At 41.6% G+C, this 19130-nt stretch overlaps 1 protein-coding gene across 14 annotated transcripts in view; it reads left to right on the plus strand.

The window, feature by feature from the left end:
• GMEB1 (glucocorticoid modulatory element binding protein 1) overlaps positions 1 to 17878 on the plus strand; it is a 32764-nt gene extending 14886 nt beyond the window's left edge. For all 14 annotated transcript variants that reach the window (XM_026516879.4, XM_048221736.2, XM_048221734.2 and 11 more), the window contains 6 exons: positions 739 to 842; positions 4048 to 4205; positions 7027 to 7158; positions 8441 to 8578; positions 12334 to 12456; positions 15541 to 17878. In XM_026516879.4, the coding sequence (XP_026372664.1) occupies positions 739 to 842; positions 4048 to 4205; positions 7027 to 7158; positions 8441 to 8578; positions 12334 to 12456; positions 15541 to 16241 (1356 nt within the window). In that variant the 3' untranslated portion in view covers positions 16242 to 17878. The remainder of the gene's footprint in view (positions 1 to 738; positions 843 to 4047; positions 4206 to 7026; positions 7159 to 8440; positions 8579 to 12333; positions 12457 to 15540) is intronic.
• Positions 17879 to 19130: the final 1252 nt, after the last annotated feature.

Consider the following 19130-nt stretch of genomic DNA (forward strand, 5'->3'; position numbering starts at 1 on the left):
GTTTGTTGAATGAATGAATAGAGTCTCATCTCTATGACTGGATGACCTTGAATAAGTTAATTTCAGAGGCTCATATGTTAAAATATGAATAATCACATACACTGTAAGGTTGCCTAGCAGATGAAATGAGGTAATATATGTAAAATGCCTTATGGGAGTGTGCATTATATTAGAATTTATTGAAAATTATTACTGATAAAAATAAGTATTCATGAGAGCACAAAGTGGAAATAATTGCTTATCCTGTCTCCATTGGTAGCCACAGCTGTACCCAGAGATAGTAGTCACCATCAGTGGCATCATCCTAGAATCATTAAGGATTACAGAGTTTTGAGGCTCTGCAGTGATAGTGGTTTCTATGTTACTTATTCTTTCCGCCTCATCCTGAATCTTGTCATTAGGGCTGGATAGGTTACTTCAGTTTATTTAAACAGCCTTTGCAACATTGGACCCAAGTGCCTGATTTAGGGCATGAATGGATTTCAGATGTTGATTAATCAGTATATTAATCTCCAATCCTCCTCCTGTCTTCTGTAGCTCTGTACTAGGACAGGGCAGTGTGCCCAGAGAAGGATCATCTTCTCTGGCACAGCAGGGCAGGAGGCTGGAAGACACAAGGCTATGACTTAAGATGCCATCTGGGTATTTTTCATACGTAACAAGTAGAGTTACCTTTCTTTCTCTCTTGGCCTGCCTAAGTTGATCTCGGGTTCTTTTGGACTTTTCTTTTTACTTTAGTTCAATGATCAGTTGATCAGCCCCAAGCATTTTGTTCATCTGGCTGGCAAGTCCACCCTAAAGGACTGGAAGAGAGCCATTCGTCTGGGTGGAATCATGCTCAGGTGAGCTTTAATAACAAGCACATACGAGGGTGCTTGGAAGAGCACCTTCCAGTTGGAAAAGCATGCAGCTCTTGATCTCAGAGCCCCACATTGAGTGTAGAGATTACCAAAAATATATATATATTAATTAATTAAAAAGAAAACAAGCGCCTACCTTTTTGTTTTGTTTTGTTTTGTTTTAAGATTTATTTATTTTAGAGAGAGAGGGAAGAGTTTTTTTTTTTTTTAAGATTTACTTGTTTATTTTAGAGAGTGAGAAAGCATGAGCGGAAGAGGCAGAGGCAGAGGGAGAGAGAATCTCAAGCAGACTCTGTATTGAGCACAGAGCCTATTGCGGGGCTTGGTCTCATGATCCTGAGATCACAATCTGAGCTGAAACCAAGAGTCAGACACTTAACTGACTTTGCCGCCCAGGCACCCCTGGAAAGAGAGCCGTAGGCAGACTCCACAAGGAGTGTGGAGCTGGCTGCAGGGCTCGATCTCACGACCCTGAGACCATGACCTGAGCCAAAATTAAGCCAAATCCAAGAGTGGGATGCTTAACCGACTGCGCCACCCCTCAGCACATACCTTTCAACTGACTTTGGGGGCACTTAATCATGGTAGAATACAGATAATTCAGTATTTTCTCTTTAATTTGAAATTTTTATTTCCTCTGAAGAATTGGTTTGAGCGATCCATGTATTTACCTTCATCAGCTAGCTCTTAAAATCCCTGTGAGAAAAGGAAGATTAAATTAAATTAACTCTTCCCAGCATCTAGGGCAAATTTTTTCTGATGTCAGGGTGTTAGGATCCTTTCTGGGCAGAGAAGCTCGGGAGTAGATGACAATAGTACTTGAGATCACCAAGCACAGGCAGGGCTAAGCCTGGTGCTGAGGAAGTGTGCCGACCACGAAGTATAGGCTGACTGACAAATTCTGTGATAATCTGGTAAAATAGAGGGTGCTTTTGATAAGTAACAATCATACTCAGTGAATGCAATCCGTGCCATCATTGTACCACAGAAATAAACTTCAGAATGTGTAATACCCTCACCCCCATCTTTATGCAGCAAGCTTATTATTGTAATTTCCCCCCCTCTGGAGAAGATTAACATTAATTGGTATTTCTTGAGCACTCACCTATTGATGGATTTTAAAATGTGGTCAGGAGTGGAAAGTTCCTCGCAGAACATGTATCATGATGTAAGAACATCTTACCCATTGCCTTTAATTCTTTTTAAGGAATGTGTCCTAAGAAGAGTCTATAGTGCTTGTAGAAATTCAGGCATAAAGATGTTTATTGCAACATTGTTTAAAATTATAGTCTGCTTTAGGGGCACCTGGGTGGCTGAGTCAGTTAAGCATCTGCATTCAGCTCAGGTCCTGATCCCAGGGCTTCAGGCTCCCTGCTCAGTGGGGAGCCTGCTTTTCCCTCTCCCTCTTCCCCTCCCCCCATTTGTGCTCTCTCACTCTCTCAAAGAAATAAATAAAATCTTTTTTTTTAAATATGTTGTTTCGAAGTTTGATTAGTGAGAACATTTTTTTTTCTAAGATAATATTTATTTGATAGAAAGCGAGAGAACACAAGCAGGGGGAACAGCAGAGGGAGAGGGAGAAGCGGGCTCCCCACTGAGCAGGGAGCCCAACATGGGACTCCATCCCAGGACCCTGGGACCATGACCTGAGCTGAAGGCAGACACTTAACTGACTGAGCCACCCAGGTACCCCATAAATAACATCTTAAAAAAAAAAAAGAAAGAAAGAAAATTATAGTATGCTTTAATACACAGTTAAGGTATATCTAAAGTAAATTTATGGTTCATCTAAATATATATGAGCATATACTATGAGATATTATGAGGTTATTAAGATATTTCTAAAGAGTTTTTACATGGAAAAATGCTTATGATGTAAAGAAAGAAATAAAATATAAAATTGGGGGCGCCTGGCTGGCTCAGTCAGTAGAGCATGTACTCTTGATCTTGCTGTACTGAGTGAGTTATATATATATGGAGGGGTGCCTGGATGGCTCAGTCGGTTAAGCGTCTGACTCTTGATTTCAGCTCAGGTCTTGATTTCAGGGTTGTGAGTTCAGGCCCTGCATTGGGCTCCATGCTGGGCTTGGAGCCTACTAAAAAAAATATATACACACACACACACACACACACACAGTGTGATTTTAGTTGTGTAAAACACACACACATGTGTACATAAAATTTAATAGAAGAAAATATGCCAAAATGTTAATGTTATCTCTGTGTTGTTGGATTTTTTAAAGAGCAGTTGTTTTCTTTATAGTTTTCTATATTTTCCACAGAAAATGTTAATTTTTTCTTCATTATTATTCAGATTATTTTAATAGAGAGACACATCAAAAAAAATTATTCCAGATGATTTGAATGCAGAAATCAGTAGTTAAATAAAATTGGGAAGGAATACTTTTAACTTTCATTATTGTTCTTCTTGGCCTATTCTTTTTGCCCAGAAAAACAAGCACATGCCAACTTTCCTCAAATGTAAGAAGGAATCAGAATGTCTAAAAGATCTTTAGTGAAAGCCAAGTAACGTTATAACATAGAGTTCACTATAATTAAAATACCCCATGGTTTTGCTCATGGCCTATAATAACAATGTCTTGTGAATCCAGTTATAAGGGCATTTTATAGTGGGGGTTTAGTGTAATCAACTTTGTACTATATTTATAGGAGAGTTGTTATCCTTTTTTGTTTGTTTGTTTTTTAGGAAAGAAATGTGCTGAAGTTTTATGTCTTCAAAAGTGGCAACAGATCTTGCTGGTCTAAGAATACTAATACATTAGAATCTCATCATAAAATTCTTGTTCCCTATAGCATTTCTCGGTTGTGCTCGAATATATGAACTAGTCTTTTCCCCTTTTGGGTTTGCTTTCAATGAGATTCTGTGGGGATACTCAGATGTTGTCAGGAGTGTGTCCCAGCTAAAGCTTGTTGATAACGGGAAATGAGAGAATACTCAAAATGAGCGGGCTAGGAAGGGAAGAGGAGTACTTGTAAATGTGGGCAGGACCAATGAAAATTTTATAATCCCAATTAGAATTTTTGCAACCTAATGACTTTTAATGCTATTAGGTTTCACTAATCTATGGAGTAGACACAGCAACTTTGTTTCTATTTGTCCCCGAGGCCTAGTTCCCTCTAGATGTAATGCAGGCTGAACTGGTACTTCTTGTCTCCCTTTACACAGGAAAATGATGGACTCTGGACAGATTGATTTTTACCAGCATGACAAGGTTTGCTCCAATACCTGCAGAAGCACCAAATTTGATCTTCTGATCAGCAGTGCAAGAGCTCCAGTGCCAGGACAGCAGACAAGTGTGGTGCAGACACCCACTTCGGCCGATGGTAGGGGGTAGGAAACCACCTGAAAACCCAGTGTTTTTTAGTAACACTTTTCCCCTTACTTCTCTTTTGTGTTTCTTAATTTTAATTCTCATGAGCATTGATGTCCCTGTAAAGTATGCTAATCTTGGGTGTGATTCCATACTTTAGAGACAGATCTCTTTGTTTTCTCCCAGATGATTCCTATTGGCCATACTTCCTTCCTTGTTTCTTTCTAACTGTGCACGGTAAACATTAGAAAGATGGTTCAGGGGCGCCTGGGTGGTTCACTCAGTTAAGTATCCCACTCTGGATTTTGGCTTAGGTCACCACCTCAAGGTGGTGAGATTGAGCCCCAGGTCAGGCCCCGTGCTGGGTGTGGAGCCTGCTTAAGATTTTCTCTCTCTCTCTCTCTCTCTCCCTCTCTCTCTCTCTGTCTCCCCCCCCTGCCCCTTCCCCCCATGTACATGCTCTAGAAAGAAAGAAAGAAAGAAAGAAAGAAAGAAAGAAAGAAAGAAAGAAAGAAAGAAAAAGATAGATACATGATTCAGTGGTTATTATGTTTATTCAGTGGTCTCACTTTGGTCCCACTTGGCATATCTTTGAAATTAAGTTGTTTTAAAATCCTTTGCTCTGGGGCGCCTGGGTGGCACAGCGGTTGGGCGTCTGCCTTCGGCTCAGGGCGTGATCCCGGCGATCTGGGATCGAGCCCCACATCAGGCTCTTCTGCTATGAGCCTGCTTCTTCCTCTCCCACTCCCCCTGCTTGTGTTCCCTCTCTCGCTGGCTGTCTCTATCTCTGTCGAATAAATAAATAAAATCTTTAAAAAAATAAAATAAAATAAAATCCTTTGCTCTACTGGTGGTTAAGCAAGAAGATAGAATGTGAAGGGTTTTCAGCTGTTGAGCTGAGATGTATCAAAGGTAATGTATGGTTGGCTGGACTGGACTCTGGAAACTGCTCCTATAAGGATCGAAGAGCTCTGCCTGGAAGGAATCCACATAACCAAGTGGAGGCTTTGCCACAAATGCGGCAGGATGGGCATACGCTTAACTTCAGTATTGTTGACCTCGGGACTAGAGCTCTTTGCTCTTCTCTAGGGAAGATGGAGCTATGTGAGATGATTATTAAGGATTCAGTTAGTCCAGGGGAGCCTGGCTGGCCCAGTTGGAGGAGTGTGTGACTCTTGATCTTGAGGTCATGAGTTCAAGCCCCACACTGGGTGTAGAGATTAAATAAACAAACAAACAAACTTAAAAAAAAAGATTCAGTTAGTCCAGTTAAGATTCTTGTCTCAACTACTTCCAGAAGTCTTAAAGAATGCCTGACGAGTTGCAAGGACACTAATGGATATAAGGGAAGTACTATGTTTTAAAAAGGACCTCTCAAGGTTTCTTTTGGTCAGCCCTAATATTCTGTGAGTAACCACTGGGTGAGTAGAAGACAAATCTCTTAGAACCTAAGTTCCCTTCAGGAAAGTATAAAATGGCTAGCAGTTCGAATTTTTGATCATGTGAGTCTTTCACTTGAAAAGTAAAAAACGCAATGAAATTATCTACTTTTTATTTGGCTAAAACTCCTTTAGTTGATTATCCATATCAATATTACTTTTTTGCTTGATTATTAATACCCTCCAGCATGTGGAGTCCATATTTGTCTGTATATCTGTCTGGATCAGTTTGATTTTTCTCCATTCTCTTGTTTAAAAAAAAATTTTTTTTTAAGATTTTATTTATTTGAGAGAGAGAGAGAGAGAGCGTGTGAGCACAGCAGGGGGAGTTGCAGGCAGAGGGAGAGGGAGAAGCAGGCTTTCCACTGAGTGGGGAGCCCGATGTAGGACTTGATCCCAGGACCCCAGGATCATGACCTGAGCCAAAGGCAGACGCTTAACCAACTGAGTCACTGAGGCACCCCTGTTTAAAATCTTAATGTACAGGGGTGCCTGGGTGGCACAGCGGTTAAGCGCATGCCTTCAGCTCAGGGCGTGATCCCGGCATTATGGGATCGAGCCCCACATCAGGCTCCTCCGCTAGGAGCCTGCTTCTTCCTCTCCCACTCCCCCTGCTTGTGTTCCCTCTCTCGCTGGCTGTCTCTATCTCTGTCGAATAAATAAAATCTTTAAAAAAATAAAAATTAAAAATAAAAATCTTAATGTACAAGGAGTTCCTGACTGGCTCAGTCAGAAGAACATGTGACTCCTGATCTTGGGGTTGTGAGTTTGAGCCCCATGGTGGGTGGAGAGATTACTTAAAAAAAATAAAATAAATAAAATCTTAATATAAAATGTTAATAGCAAAAGTTCTTTTCCTCTGTGAATCCGCTATTCCTGGATCTCTTCTTATCTGAGTTCTTTGGTCTCATCTCTCTTGCTTTCTCACCCATGGCCTGTTAAACAAGCTATAGCAACTTCTGATATTCTCGACGGTCGGCATCAAATATGCTTGTACTAGGGCTCTTGGCTAAGCACCGTACTCTTCTTTTAAATTATTTTAGGTCCTCCTCATCCTCACTAAGTCCGGGGCAGACAGCCTGGCAATCATGCTCACCTTCAGTCTTTTTAAAAAACACCTGCTCAGGAAGCAGACTGCTCTTTTGTGATTTTATAAGTTATCTTTCACTTTCTATTCAGAGTAAGAAGAAAGCATTTTCTTTTGAAAGGCAGGTTTTCTTTAGAAAATCCAATGTTCATTCTGGCTTACCAAGGATTCTAGTTTTTACTATATGGACCTGTAGGCAAAAGGCCAGAATGTTAAAATAACAGGGTCTCTTTGGCCGTATGAGATAAAGGAGAGCTATGACTTTTTCATGAAATTCACTGGCTTTACTTCTAATGGACTGCTTTTAGGTAGCATCACACAGATTGCCATCTCAGAAGAGAGCATGGAAGAGGCAGGGCTGGAATGGAACTCTGCTCTCACTGCTGCTGTCACCATGGCTACAGAGGAGGGTGTGAAGAAAGACTCAGAGGAAATTTCAGGTACTTTTCTATGAGGCTAAGATATCTTGCAGGGTTTTGTGACCCTTCTCACCATTATGATTATGGACACAGTAGGTCTCTTAATTACTTTTGCTGGGTTTTCTCATGCTTTTTAATAATAATCGTAGCTGCAAACATTTTATTTTAATCCATGCAACAACAGCCACGCACAGTCACATTTTGCATAGGAATAAATTGAGATTCAAAAAGGTTCAGCAGCTTGCCCAAGACCCGCTGCATAGCCAATAGTGTCAGAGCTGAATTCAGCTGTTTGACTCTGTAGTCAGTGCTTTTCATCCTGTCACACTGCCTCCAACTTTGGAACGTTTCTTAAATAAACCAAGCTGCAAGATGTTAGAAGAAAAAGTTAGGTAGCAGGTGGTGTAGTGGACGGTGACCAATGACGATTCACTTAGAGGGGACCAGGAGGGGTTTCACATCATCCTCCATTCATTAATTCACTTGAAAAATATTTATTGCTGTGTATTTTTAGTTGGCACTGTTGCCAACTTAGATGAAAAGACATAGCTTTTGCCCTCAGCTTATCCCGCCTATTCAGCTGTTTTATTTTACTTTGTAAGAATAGGACTAGAGGGGGTATAGTTGACTCTTGAGCATTGTGGCAGTTTGGAGCACCAACCTCCTGTGCAGCGGAAAATCCATGTGTAACTTGCCTCCCCCGCCACCCCCACTTAACTATAAGCCTTACCAATAACATAGTCGATTAACATATTTTTTATGTTATTTGTATTATATACTGTATTCTTACAATAAAGTAAACTAAAGAAAAGAAAATATTCCTAAGAAAATCATAAGAAAAAACATTTACGTCACTGTACTGTATATATAGAAAAAAATCTATATATAAGTGTACCCTCACAGTTCACACCATATCATACAAGGCTCGCCTGTATATCTTTATTTTAATATCTTTATTATTTAACTTCTAAGATACTAAATACTGTTTAAATTAAATTATTTAAATAAATAATATTTAATATTTATTTAATCTCTTTATTGGAGGAAGATACCCCGCTCCCTATAGCCAGAGCCATGACAAATTGAGGCAATTATCTCAAGTCCCTATGTTGCTGAAGAGGCCGATAATTGGGTACCAACTCAGGGAGGCAGCTAGTATTCCAAAAACTTCTTCCTTTTTCCCAGAAATGGCCCAACAAGAAATCATTTCAAATTGAAGTAATTTCGAGTTTAACTTGTAGAGATGTGCCTAAGTATATGTAGTATCCCTTGTTTATCTTCTGTCTTATCCCTCTTGTGTCAGAGGACACTTTGATGTTCTGGAAAGGAATAGCTGATGTAGGGCTGATGGAAGAGGTTGTCTGCAACATACAGAAGGAAATAGAGGAGCTACTCAGGGGAGTTCAGCAGCGGCTCATTCAGGCTCCCTTCCAGGTAACAGGTAAGTGCACTAATTCTAATTCTAACAACAGTGGTCATTTTATTGAACACTGACAGCTGTAAGCAGATCCTGTTAGTCTCATGAAAACATTGAGGTATGAGTATTATTATCCACATTTTACAGATTAGGAAACTATGGTTCATAAAATTTACTTGTCCATAGTTCATAATAAGGTTTTGAACTCGGGTCTGGTCATGCTTTTCCACAGGTAATTTTTGGCTTTATAAATGGTGCCAGAAAGCAGGCTCTCTCTCTAGTACATATAGATAGAGTCTGAAAATTGGAGAAAGCTACCTGGTTTTAGACAAGTCTCATATTCTATCAGTTTAGGGCATCCAGAACTATTGTGTGCACTTACAGCTGTTTCCGAATACCCATAGGGTACTTGCTGCTGTGCATAATGTAAAAGGATGTTCTAATCATCTGATACAAAAGGGTTTGTGATGATGAGCGTCTGGCTGGCTCAGTCAGTGGAGCCTGTGACTCTTAATCTTGGGGTCATGAGTTTGAGCTCCATGTTGGGGGTAGAGCTTACTTTTTTTTTTTTTTTAAGATTTTATTTATTTATTCATTCGACAGAGATAGAGACAGCCAGCGAGAGAGGGAACACAAGCAGGGGGAGTGGGAGAGGAAGAAGCAGGCTCATAGCGGAAGAGCCCGATATTGGGCTCGATCCCATAACGCCGGGATCACGCCCTGAGCCGAAGGCAGACGCCCAACCGCTGTGCCACCCAGGCCCCCCTAGAGCTTACTTTAAAAAAGAGTCATAATATGGGGCGCCTCGGTGGCTTAGCCGTTAAACGTCTGCCTTCGGCTCAGGTCATGATCCCAGAGTCCTGGGGTCGAGCCCCGCATTGGGCTCCCTGCTCCGCAGGAAGCCTGCTTCTCCCTCTCACGCTCCCCTTGCTTGTGTTCCCTCTCTGGCTGTCTCTCTCTGTCAAATAAATAAATAAAATCTTAAAAAAAAAGTCATAATAATATCTCATAAGCTTGTGTGTCAGTGAGTTCCTAGATTTGTTACTTGTGTCTTATTACCGCTTTATAATTCATACATTATATAAATACACTTCAATTTTATAGTAAAATCTTTTTTTATGTTCTTGGAGGAAAAAAAAGGCAAGTAATGTAGAAAGCAGGGATGACTCTTTTAAATAGGGTGGTCAAGGAAGGCCTCCCAAAGCAGGTGGCATTTAAGCAGAGACCTGAATTGAAGAAGCTAGCCATGTGATGAGCTGGAAGAAGGAACATTTCAGGCAGAAGGAACAAAGACCTTGAAGTTGCAATGGGCTTCATAGGCTCAAAGAATTACAGAAGCACTGAGGCGGCCACAGCGAAGTAGGGTATAGAAGAGTGATAGGTAATAAGGTTGGAGAAGAAAAGAACAGACAGTTTATTTAGTTATTTTTTTTTTTAAGATTTTACTTATTTATCTACGAGAGAGAGAGAGAAAGCACAAGGAGTGGGGAGAGGGAGAACCGGGCTCACTGCTGAGCTGGGAGCCTGACATGGGGCTCGATGCCAGGACCCTGGGACTGTGACCTGAGTTGAAGGCAAACACTTAACTGACTGAGCCACCCAGGTGCCCTGAGGGGATAGTTTAGATAAGCTTTGGTTAGAATTTTTATTTTAAGGTGATGGTAAGCCATCATAGTGATTTTGAGCAGGGGACCGAAATGATAAGGATTTATATTTTTATATTTTATGTATATATATATTTTTAAAGATTTTTTTTTTTTATTTGACAGAGACAGAGACAGCTAGCGAGAGAGGGAACACAAGCAGGGGGAGTGGGAGAGGAAGAAGCAGGCTCCTACCAGAGGAGCCTGATGTGGGGCTCGATCCCATAATGCTGGGATCACGCCCTGAGCCAAAGGCAGACGCTTAACTGCTGTGCCACCCAGGCACCCCTTTATTTTTTATATTTTTGAAAGATCACTTTGGTTGCTATACGGAGAATGGACTGTATGGGGCAAGAAATAAGTTGGGAGGGGTGCCTGGCTAGCTCAGTTGGTGGAGAGTGCAACCCTTGACCTCAGGGTTATGAGTTTAAGCCCGACATTGGTCATAGAGCCTACTTAAAAAAAAAAAAAAAGAAAAAGGAAAGAAATCAGTGGGGAGACTCTTGAAGGAATTACTCCAGACAAGAGATGATGGTGGCATGGATTAGAGTGGATAGTGGTAGACCTGGGAAGAAGTGATCATATTGGGGATATATTTTGAATGTGGAACTGACAAGTTTTGCTGATGGATTGGATGTAGGGTAAAAGAGAAAGGGGGCGCCTGGGTGGCTCAGTCATTAAGCGTCTGCCTGTGGCTCAGGTCATGATCCCAGGGTCCTGGGATCGAGCCCCTCATTGGGCTCCCTGCTTGTCGGGAAGCCTGCTTCTCCCTCTCCCACTCCCCCTGCTTGTGTTCCCTCTCTCGCTGTCTCTCTCTCTGTCAAATAAATAAATAAATCTTAAAAAAAGATAGATAGAGAGAAGGACAGAAATCCAGGATGACTCATACCTTTTTGGCTTGAGCCATGAATGGTGACACCATTTCCTGAGGCGAAGATCACTGGGAGAGTTGTAGTTAGTACAGTTAGTAGTTGTTTTTTTGTTTTTTGGGTATTTTTTAAAAGTAGGCTTCATGGCCAGTGTAGGGCTTGAACTCATGACCCTGAGATCAAGAGTCACATACTCTTGCGACTGAGCCAGCCAGGCACCCCTCAAAGTTAGTCTTGACTTGGGGCACCTGGCTGGCTCAGTGGATGGAGCATGTGACTCGTGATCTGACGGTCACGAGTTCAAGCCCCATGTTAGGCATAGAGCTTACTTTAAAAAAAAAGAGAAAAGAAAAAAAGAAAAAAATTAGTGTTGACTTGCTAAATGATCATGAGGCCTTCAAATGGAGGTGCCACTCAGCTAGATGGAAGTATGACTCTGGCATGCAGGAAGGAGGTTAGGGCTGGAGATCTGCAGGTGGGAGTTCTCAGCATGTACATGTTATTTCAAAGCATGGAACTGGATGAGATGACTGTGGAAAAGAGCTGTAGGTGGAGAAGTGGTCTGAGTTAAGGAAGTAATGACCACAGCTACTGACAATGCTTTCAAGAAGTTTTGAATAAAGAGGAACAGAGATAACACTACGAATAACATTGCATGCCAGTTCCCATGTTTGACTCTTAAAATATGCTATATATTTTTTTAACATTTTATTTTTTTGAGAGAGAGAGCAGGCAGGGGGAGGAGAGCCTGATGTGGGGCTGGATCTCACAACCCTGAGATCATGACCTGAGCTGAAATCAAGAGTTGGACACTTAACCAACTGAGCCACTCAGGTGCCCCTAAAATATATTTCTATTCTTCATGTCTATTTTGCCAAGTAAGTATTATTAGGCCCTTTTGTTTTGGATGAGAAAACTGAGGAGTGAAATGACTTATCCAGGTTCACACAGATAGGAGGAAACCATAAAACTGAGATTCAAACTTAGCTCTATCTAGCATAGTGACCATGTTTTCTAAACCGGAAGTCGGAACTTATAACCAGATGCAAGATTTTTTTTATTTTTAAATTTATTTATATGGAAGGATGGATAAGTTACAACAATTGAAGTTAATTATACATGTGATAAATCTTTGCCAACATTTTTAAAAAATGCAATTAGAATAGTACCGTCATTTCTGGGTTGTTTCATATTTATAAGCAACACGACAGAGAGCTGGGGAAACACTTCTGTTTTAACTTGACAGGCATGTCTTTGTTTTAAATAGATGCTGCTGTTCTCAACAATGTAGCACATACATTTGGCCTAATGGACACGGTGAAGAAGGTTTTGGACAACAGAAGGAACCAAGTAGAGCAGGGAGAAGAGCAGTTTCTCTATACGCTGACAGGTGTGTATAACTTGGTTCTTCTTAGGTGATACTATTCTAATATCCTTGAGTCTTGGCATTTCCTTGTGGACTTCTGTTGGGACTTCCTTTCTTCTTTCCTTCCTTCTTTCCTTCCTTCCTTCCTTCCTTCCTTCCTTCCTTCCTTCCTTCCTTCCTCATCATGGTCCTCCTTCTGTATCTTTTGGAGGATTAAAATATCTGTTCAATTGCTCCATTAATCCAGTAATCTCAGTGGCAGAAGAAACAAACTGGCCTTTGTTTTCATTACATTATTTATATTGCATCTTTTGATAACTGTAAATTTAGCACTTTTTCCATTATTTGTGGTAATCAGAAATTATGAGCACTTGAATAATTTAACTCTTTTTATCAAGTACTTATTTTGCGCTGTCTCTGGGATGCCTGGGTGGCTCAGTTGGTTGGGCGTCTGCCTTTGGCTCAGGTCATGATCCCAGGATCCTGGGCTTGAGTTCTGCATCAGACTCCTTGCTCAGTGGGGAGCCTGCTTCTCCTTCTCCCTCTGCTGCTCCCCCTGTTTGTGCTCTCTCTCTCTGACAAATAAATAAATAAAATCTTCCAAAAAAATTTGCACTGTCTCCAAACTAGGTTGTAGAAATATAATGTTGACTAAGACAGCCTCACTCTCTACATGGTCTTTAAGGAACTCAAGGGAAAGCAGACATAGAAATAAATGCAAAAAGTAGTCAGCTTTGTAACTGAGGCATATAGTGGGTATGGTGGAAGAACAAAAGGAGTTGTCACTTATATCCAGAGAGAATCAAGAAAAGGTTTTGGATAAAGCAGGTGAAAGATGTAAAACAAGTCAGAGGTATCAATTATCACCTTTGAATGATGTAGAATATATTATAGTGAGTCATGAAGCCAAAAGGCAAGATTATTTGGTAATAGAAGAACAATTTATGTTGTCTTAAACTTACTTTTATACCCAGTATGTAATTTAAACTCAGTTTACTGAGTACTCTGAGACCCTTTTCATTTGATCCTCCTAAGAATGTTATAGGCTATTATCCCTATTTTATAGATGACACAGTAGAGGCCCAAAGAGGATAAATGATTTGCCTTGGGGCGGCATCAGTACTTGGCAGTGAAGCCTGGAATAGCACTTGGCTTTCTTACTCCTAATCCAGTGCTTTCATGAAACTTCCAAAAAATGGCTTTTGTTAAGAATGTGGGCTTCTGGTTCTTTGTCCATATTATTTTTTTTAGATAGGTTTAATCATAGTATACATAAAGTTTTATTTTCTGCTTTTTTCACTGTGACATATTAATATTTTACCAAGTTGCTACATAGTACTTTACCTAGACATTCTTCTAGGGATGACATTTAAATTTTCAAACTTTCATTCAGTAGTTTATTTTGTTGCAGTGAACTTGTATGAATACAACTTTTTCTTTTTATGTCCTTTTAAACTACTTCCCAGAACTAAGCTTCAGGTTAAGTGGTACTGAAAATTGTTTTATGGATTTTTATGACCTGTTGCCAAATTTCCAAGATTATATCACCATTTTGAACACATCAGCATTGGATGTTGTTATTTACAATATTCTCTGATTTAACTTCTTAAAAAATTATAGATGTAACTGTTATCTTCTTCAAAGATTTTATCTATTTATGAGAGAGATTTAACTTTTTATTTTTATTTTATTTTTTAAAAGATTTTATTTATTTGTTTGACAGAGAGAGACAGCGAGAGAGGGAACACAAGCAAGGGGAGTGTGAGAGGGAGAAGCAGGCTTCCTGCCAAGCAGGGAGCCCGATGCGGGGCTCAATCCCAGGGCCCTGGGATCATGACCTGAGCCGAAGGCAGACACTTTTTTTTTTTTAAATTGAAGATTTTATTTATTTATTTGACAGAGAGACAGTGAAAGAGGGAACACAAGCAGGGGGGAGGAGTGGGAGAGGGAGAAGCAGGTTTCCCACCAAGCAGGGAGCCCGATGTGGGGGTTTATCCCAGGACCGTGGGATCATGACCTGAGCCAAAGGCAGACACATTACGACTGAGCCACCCAGGCACCCCATGTAATTGTTATCTTCTTGAGATGTACATTTCTTTGGTTACTACTGAAAATGGGGGAAAAAATGCAGTATTTTGTAACTTACAAGGCAGTATTTAAAATTTTTTGAATGAAAAAGAAATTGTTTTAACATGTTCTTGATCCCTACCTACTCCTTTTATTCCAAGCAAGGAATTGATTTGCTCTTGGTGTTCCATAGAAGCAAAGTGCTCTACAGATGTAACTGATTATTTATTGAATGCTTCTCAGGTACAAAGCAATAGAAGAAGTGCTGGTGTAGAACCAGACTCATCAGTGCTCACCAGGGTTGGATTGGAAATTGGGAGAGGGATAGTGATACATGTATTATGGTGGAAAAGCCACCAAGTTGGCCATCAGAAGACTTTTGTCTTGGCCCAAGCTCTGAAAATTTAAGTAAATCACTGTACTCTCTGGGTCCCAGTTCAAATGAATGTGTTAGAACTCTAAGACCTCTTTTAGTTCTGTAATTCTTAGGGACTTCCTCCGTCACTTTCTGTAGACTTCTCTGGGTGCTAATGGTAGACTAAGGCCATTTAGTACACTAAGGTCACCAGGAAGGTGATCCTGCCTTGAAGGACAGGTTGGGAATCACTGTTTTTTGGAGCAGCCATTGTAGCTCCTCTGTAGGTCCATGTTAGTTCCAAAGGGATTGTGCAAATATTCCTTATTTCCATCTGTAGATCCAGGCAAGGCATCTGTAAGCCGCAAGATCAACCGCAGGTTTCTTTGGTTTGCATTTTGGTGACAGATGACAAAATGCCATAGGAGCTTCTAGGGTTGAGCTGTAGTAGGATCACAGCCTGAAAATGATTCTGAATTGTTGCCCTGCCTATAATCACACAATGAAATGTAATTGCTGGAGGGATTTTAAAAATCATCCAGTTTGGTTTCTTGTTTTGAAAACAGTGAAGCTATGTAGTGGCAAAAGCCAGTATAGGCCAAGACAAGACCTCAGGTTTCCTGACTCCATTCACTGTTCCCAAGAGTATACTTCTCTCCACACAAAGTCTGTCTTTTTTTCCACAGAGTTGGAACGCCAGTTGGAAGAGCAGAAGAAGCAAGCTCAGGATCACAGGCTGAAATCCCAGACGGTTCAAAATGTGGTACTTATGCCTGTGAGCACTCCTAAGCCTCCAAAAAGGCCCCGGCTCCAGCGGCCAGCTTCTACCACAGTGCTGAGCCCTTCTCCTCCGGTCCAGCAGCCTCAGTTCACAGTCATCTCACCCATCACCATCACCCCAGTGGGCCAGTCATTTTCCATGGGCAATATTCCAGTGGCCACCCTCAGCCAGGGCTCCAGTCCTGTGACTGTTCACACACTGCCTTCTGGCCCCCAGCTCTTCCGCTATGCCACAGTGGTCTCCTCTGCCAAGAGCAGCTCACCAGACACAGTGACCATCCACCCTTCATCTAGCTTGGCACTGCTAAGCTCCACCGCCATGCAGGATGGGAGTACCCTGGGCAACATGACCACCATGGTGAGCCCCGTGGAGCTGGTGGCCATGGAGTCCGGCCTGACCTCAGCAATCCAGGCTGTTGAAAGCACCTCAGAGGATGGGCAGACCATCATTGAGATTGACCCAGCCCCAGACCCAGAGGCTGAGGATACTGAGGGCAAAGCAGTCATTTTGGAGACAGAGCTGAGGACTGAGGAGAAAGTTGTGGCTGAGATGGAAGACCACCAGCATCAAGTCCACAATGTGGAGATTGTGGTCTTAGAGGATTAACTGGGGATCTCGGGGCCAGGAGATATGTTTTGGTTTGGAATTTTAATTATTTGTTTATTTTTGTCATTGTCCCACTCATTTCCACATAGGATCCTTTTTTTTAAACAAAATCTCATTGTTGTAACTGAAAATGTTGGGTTCCTCCCACCCCCTCATTGAAAAATGGACAAAAACAAGCTGTCCTTCCGGAAGTTGAGAGTAGGTCACTCAATGTCCTAATCCTTTTGCACCAAGAAAGTTATTTCTTCTAGGGGAGGCATCAAGATAATCAGAAACCCTGTCCAAAAAGCCCTTTCCAGGCTAGTCTGTCTGTGTACGCATGTGGTTATATTTTTGTAAAGATGCATTGACCAGACTCTGGAATGCAGATCTGACACTGGAAGGCAACCCACCCACACATGGAAGCAGAAGGATACTTTATTTTGTATCCTGGAAAGGGCCCTCAGAGGCCGGTGCAAAACTCTGAAACGAAAGAAAGTTGAACTATGCTTGCAGGGGAAGGTGGCATACCAGCAGCAGCTTAAAACAGGAAGTGCTTTGGCCAGGATGGGGCAAGGAAATTATCTTAGCTCCAGAGGTGCACCTGATGCCTCTTGATATCTCTAAGGGTTATTACTATGGGTGCCATTTTAAGGAGGGGCCAGTAATAAGTGGAAGGGTACATCTCCGTGGACCAAGTGGCATCAGGGGTGTAGGGGCCTGTGGCTTTGCAGAAGTAGAAATCGCCGGTTGTCACAGCTGTGCTTTGTGATTTAAGCTCACCTTCCCTCCCTTCCCCAACTTTGTCAAAGCACTTAACCCTCCTAAACTAGGATCAGTCCATTCATTTGCAAACTATGTGATGTGGTGTAAATTTCTCTGGTCCTCAGACTGTGGCTGTCATGGCGGTGGGGCTCCAAGGCCATCATTTTTATTGCATGACTCCAGGCACAGGGGAGCTCCTCATCTAGACCAGCTGCCCTTTTTGGTGGGGCCCTTTTTTGGCTTTGGAACCAAAAGCAGCCACTCATTTGGTGCTTCCTCTTGTTCTACCCTCCATCCCTCAACTGTTAATGGCATCTGTCTCCTGGATCCCACGCTCTTCAGCTTTTTGGCTGATTTGGAGAACAGTGACAGGTGCCTGCCTGCCTTCATCCTCTTTTAGATTCATTTATACCATTTATACCACAGATGTTTCTGTGAGATATTAAGCTCATAAAAAAACCTTAGGCTTGGCAGGGAAGACTCAACAGCCCCAGCCTATCCCGAGGCACTGAGTAGATGTCTCCTCCTGAGCAAGCTGGACTCCCTGGGAAAGAAGCATTGTCTGCAACATTATATTATAGGAAATGTACCAGGAATGTCTATAATAATATCTTGGGGGGGTATTTTTTTTTTTTATGTTGTTTGTATATTTAGAGCTGGGCCATTTTCCGTGCTGTGATTCCTGCTCTTTGACCATCTTCAGTGTTTGGGGCAAGAGTGGATCCTGGTTTTTATTTCTTTGATTGCATTGTTTACTGCACTAGGACAAATATAGGGAAACTGCAGACAAGTTAAAGGAAAACGAGGTCAAAAAAGAAAGCACACACCTTAGGAGTGGGAGGGGTTTTTTTTGTTTTTGTTTTTTTTAATTAAAAGCAAAATTTTGACCTGTAGTTTCCTTTTTTTTTTTTTTTTTTTTTTTTTACGAGAAGGCACCCACCTGAAGCCATGTTTCTTCCAACACATGTTGGAAACCCTGTTGTCAAGCAAGTGAAAACCGTTCTGCCATCCCTCAGATGGCTTTAATAGCTAGAGAGGCCTTCTAACTTGGGAGGGTCAATCTTAAAAGCCTTAAGGGTGAAATTTCTGAACCCCATATAGTTGTGGCTTTCAGCTTTAAAATTGTCTGGGGTTTTACTTTTCTCTTCGAAATGTTTAATAGATGTAGCAATCAGCTTAGAACAAACCTTTGGCCCTTTAGTGAGGGAATTGGCTTTTATTATTGCTTCTTTGGGTTTTCTGATGGTACCCAAACAAAAACAGAATTTCTGTCTAAGCCTAAAACTGCTACTCGAACCTAGAAAGGCACACGTCATGTGCCTATCATGTTTTTTAGGGACACTTTTCCCTTTCCCAGAGATGGGAGGTCCAATTCAGGACAGAGGAGGAGCCCTGGAGAACACCCGCACACTAGCTCAGGTCCCTTTCTTTCCTCCATCAGCTGTCCGTAGTGTTTTGAAGCAGTGTGAGCATCATGCTTCCGAAGTCAAGAGATCTCCTCCTCCTGAAGACTGAACCTGTTTACTTACTATCTGAATAGTCTGGCGAGTGGAAATACATGAGCTTTGTTGTTTTCCTGGTCTTCCAATGGCCTGGCATTATTGCGAGCTGCTGTGGTACCCGTTGTTGAGTGGGGGTTTTCTCAGAGCCCTGGTCTAAATGATCTCAGACAGTGTGAGAAATATGCAAGCCGTTGGTATGTGCACAAGCAGTTGCAATGAATCATTCCTCAGGCTGACTTGGCAGTAGCCATCTATATTTCTGTTCGTTCATTAAATAAACATTTATAAGAACCATCTATGTGCCAGGCTTTGTGCTAGGCACTGGCAGTACGGAGATGAAGACAGAGTTCCTGCACTCAAGGACTTCATACGTCAGAGGTTGTCTGGAGTTAAGAACTATATTTCAATATAATTGGTTTCTTTTGTAATCCTATGTATTTTATTTCGTGCACTGAAAACCATTATTCTGAAAATTGGTCCATAGGTTTCAGCAGACTACAAAAGACACAAAGAAGTTAGGCCTTTTCTAGTGAGATACTGAAACATCATCGTACTGGGGCTAGTGCGGCCATGGAGCTACTGGCTGGTTGCTGAGAGAACAAAGGATCAGGCACCTAACCCAGCTTGGGGAGGGGGGTGGGTG

The sequence above is a fragment of the Ursus arctos genome, unplaced genomic scaffold (assembly GCF_023065955.2).
Source record: "Ursus arctos isolate Adak ecotype North America unplaced genomic scaffold, UrsArc2.0 scaffold_32, whole genome shotgun sequence".
Classification (NCBI taxonomy): domain Eukaryota; kingdom Metazoa; phylum Chordata; class Mammalia; order Carnivora; family Ursidae; genus Ursus; species Ursus arctos.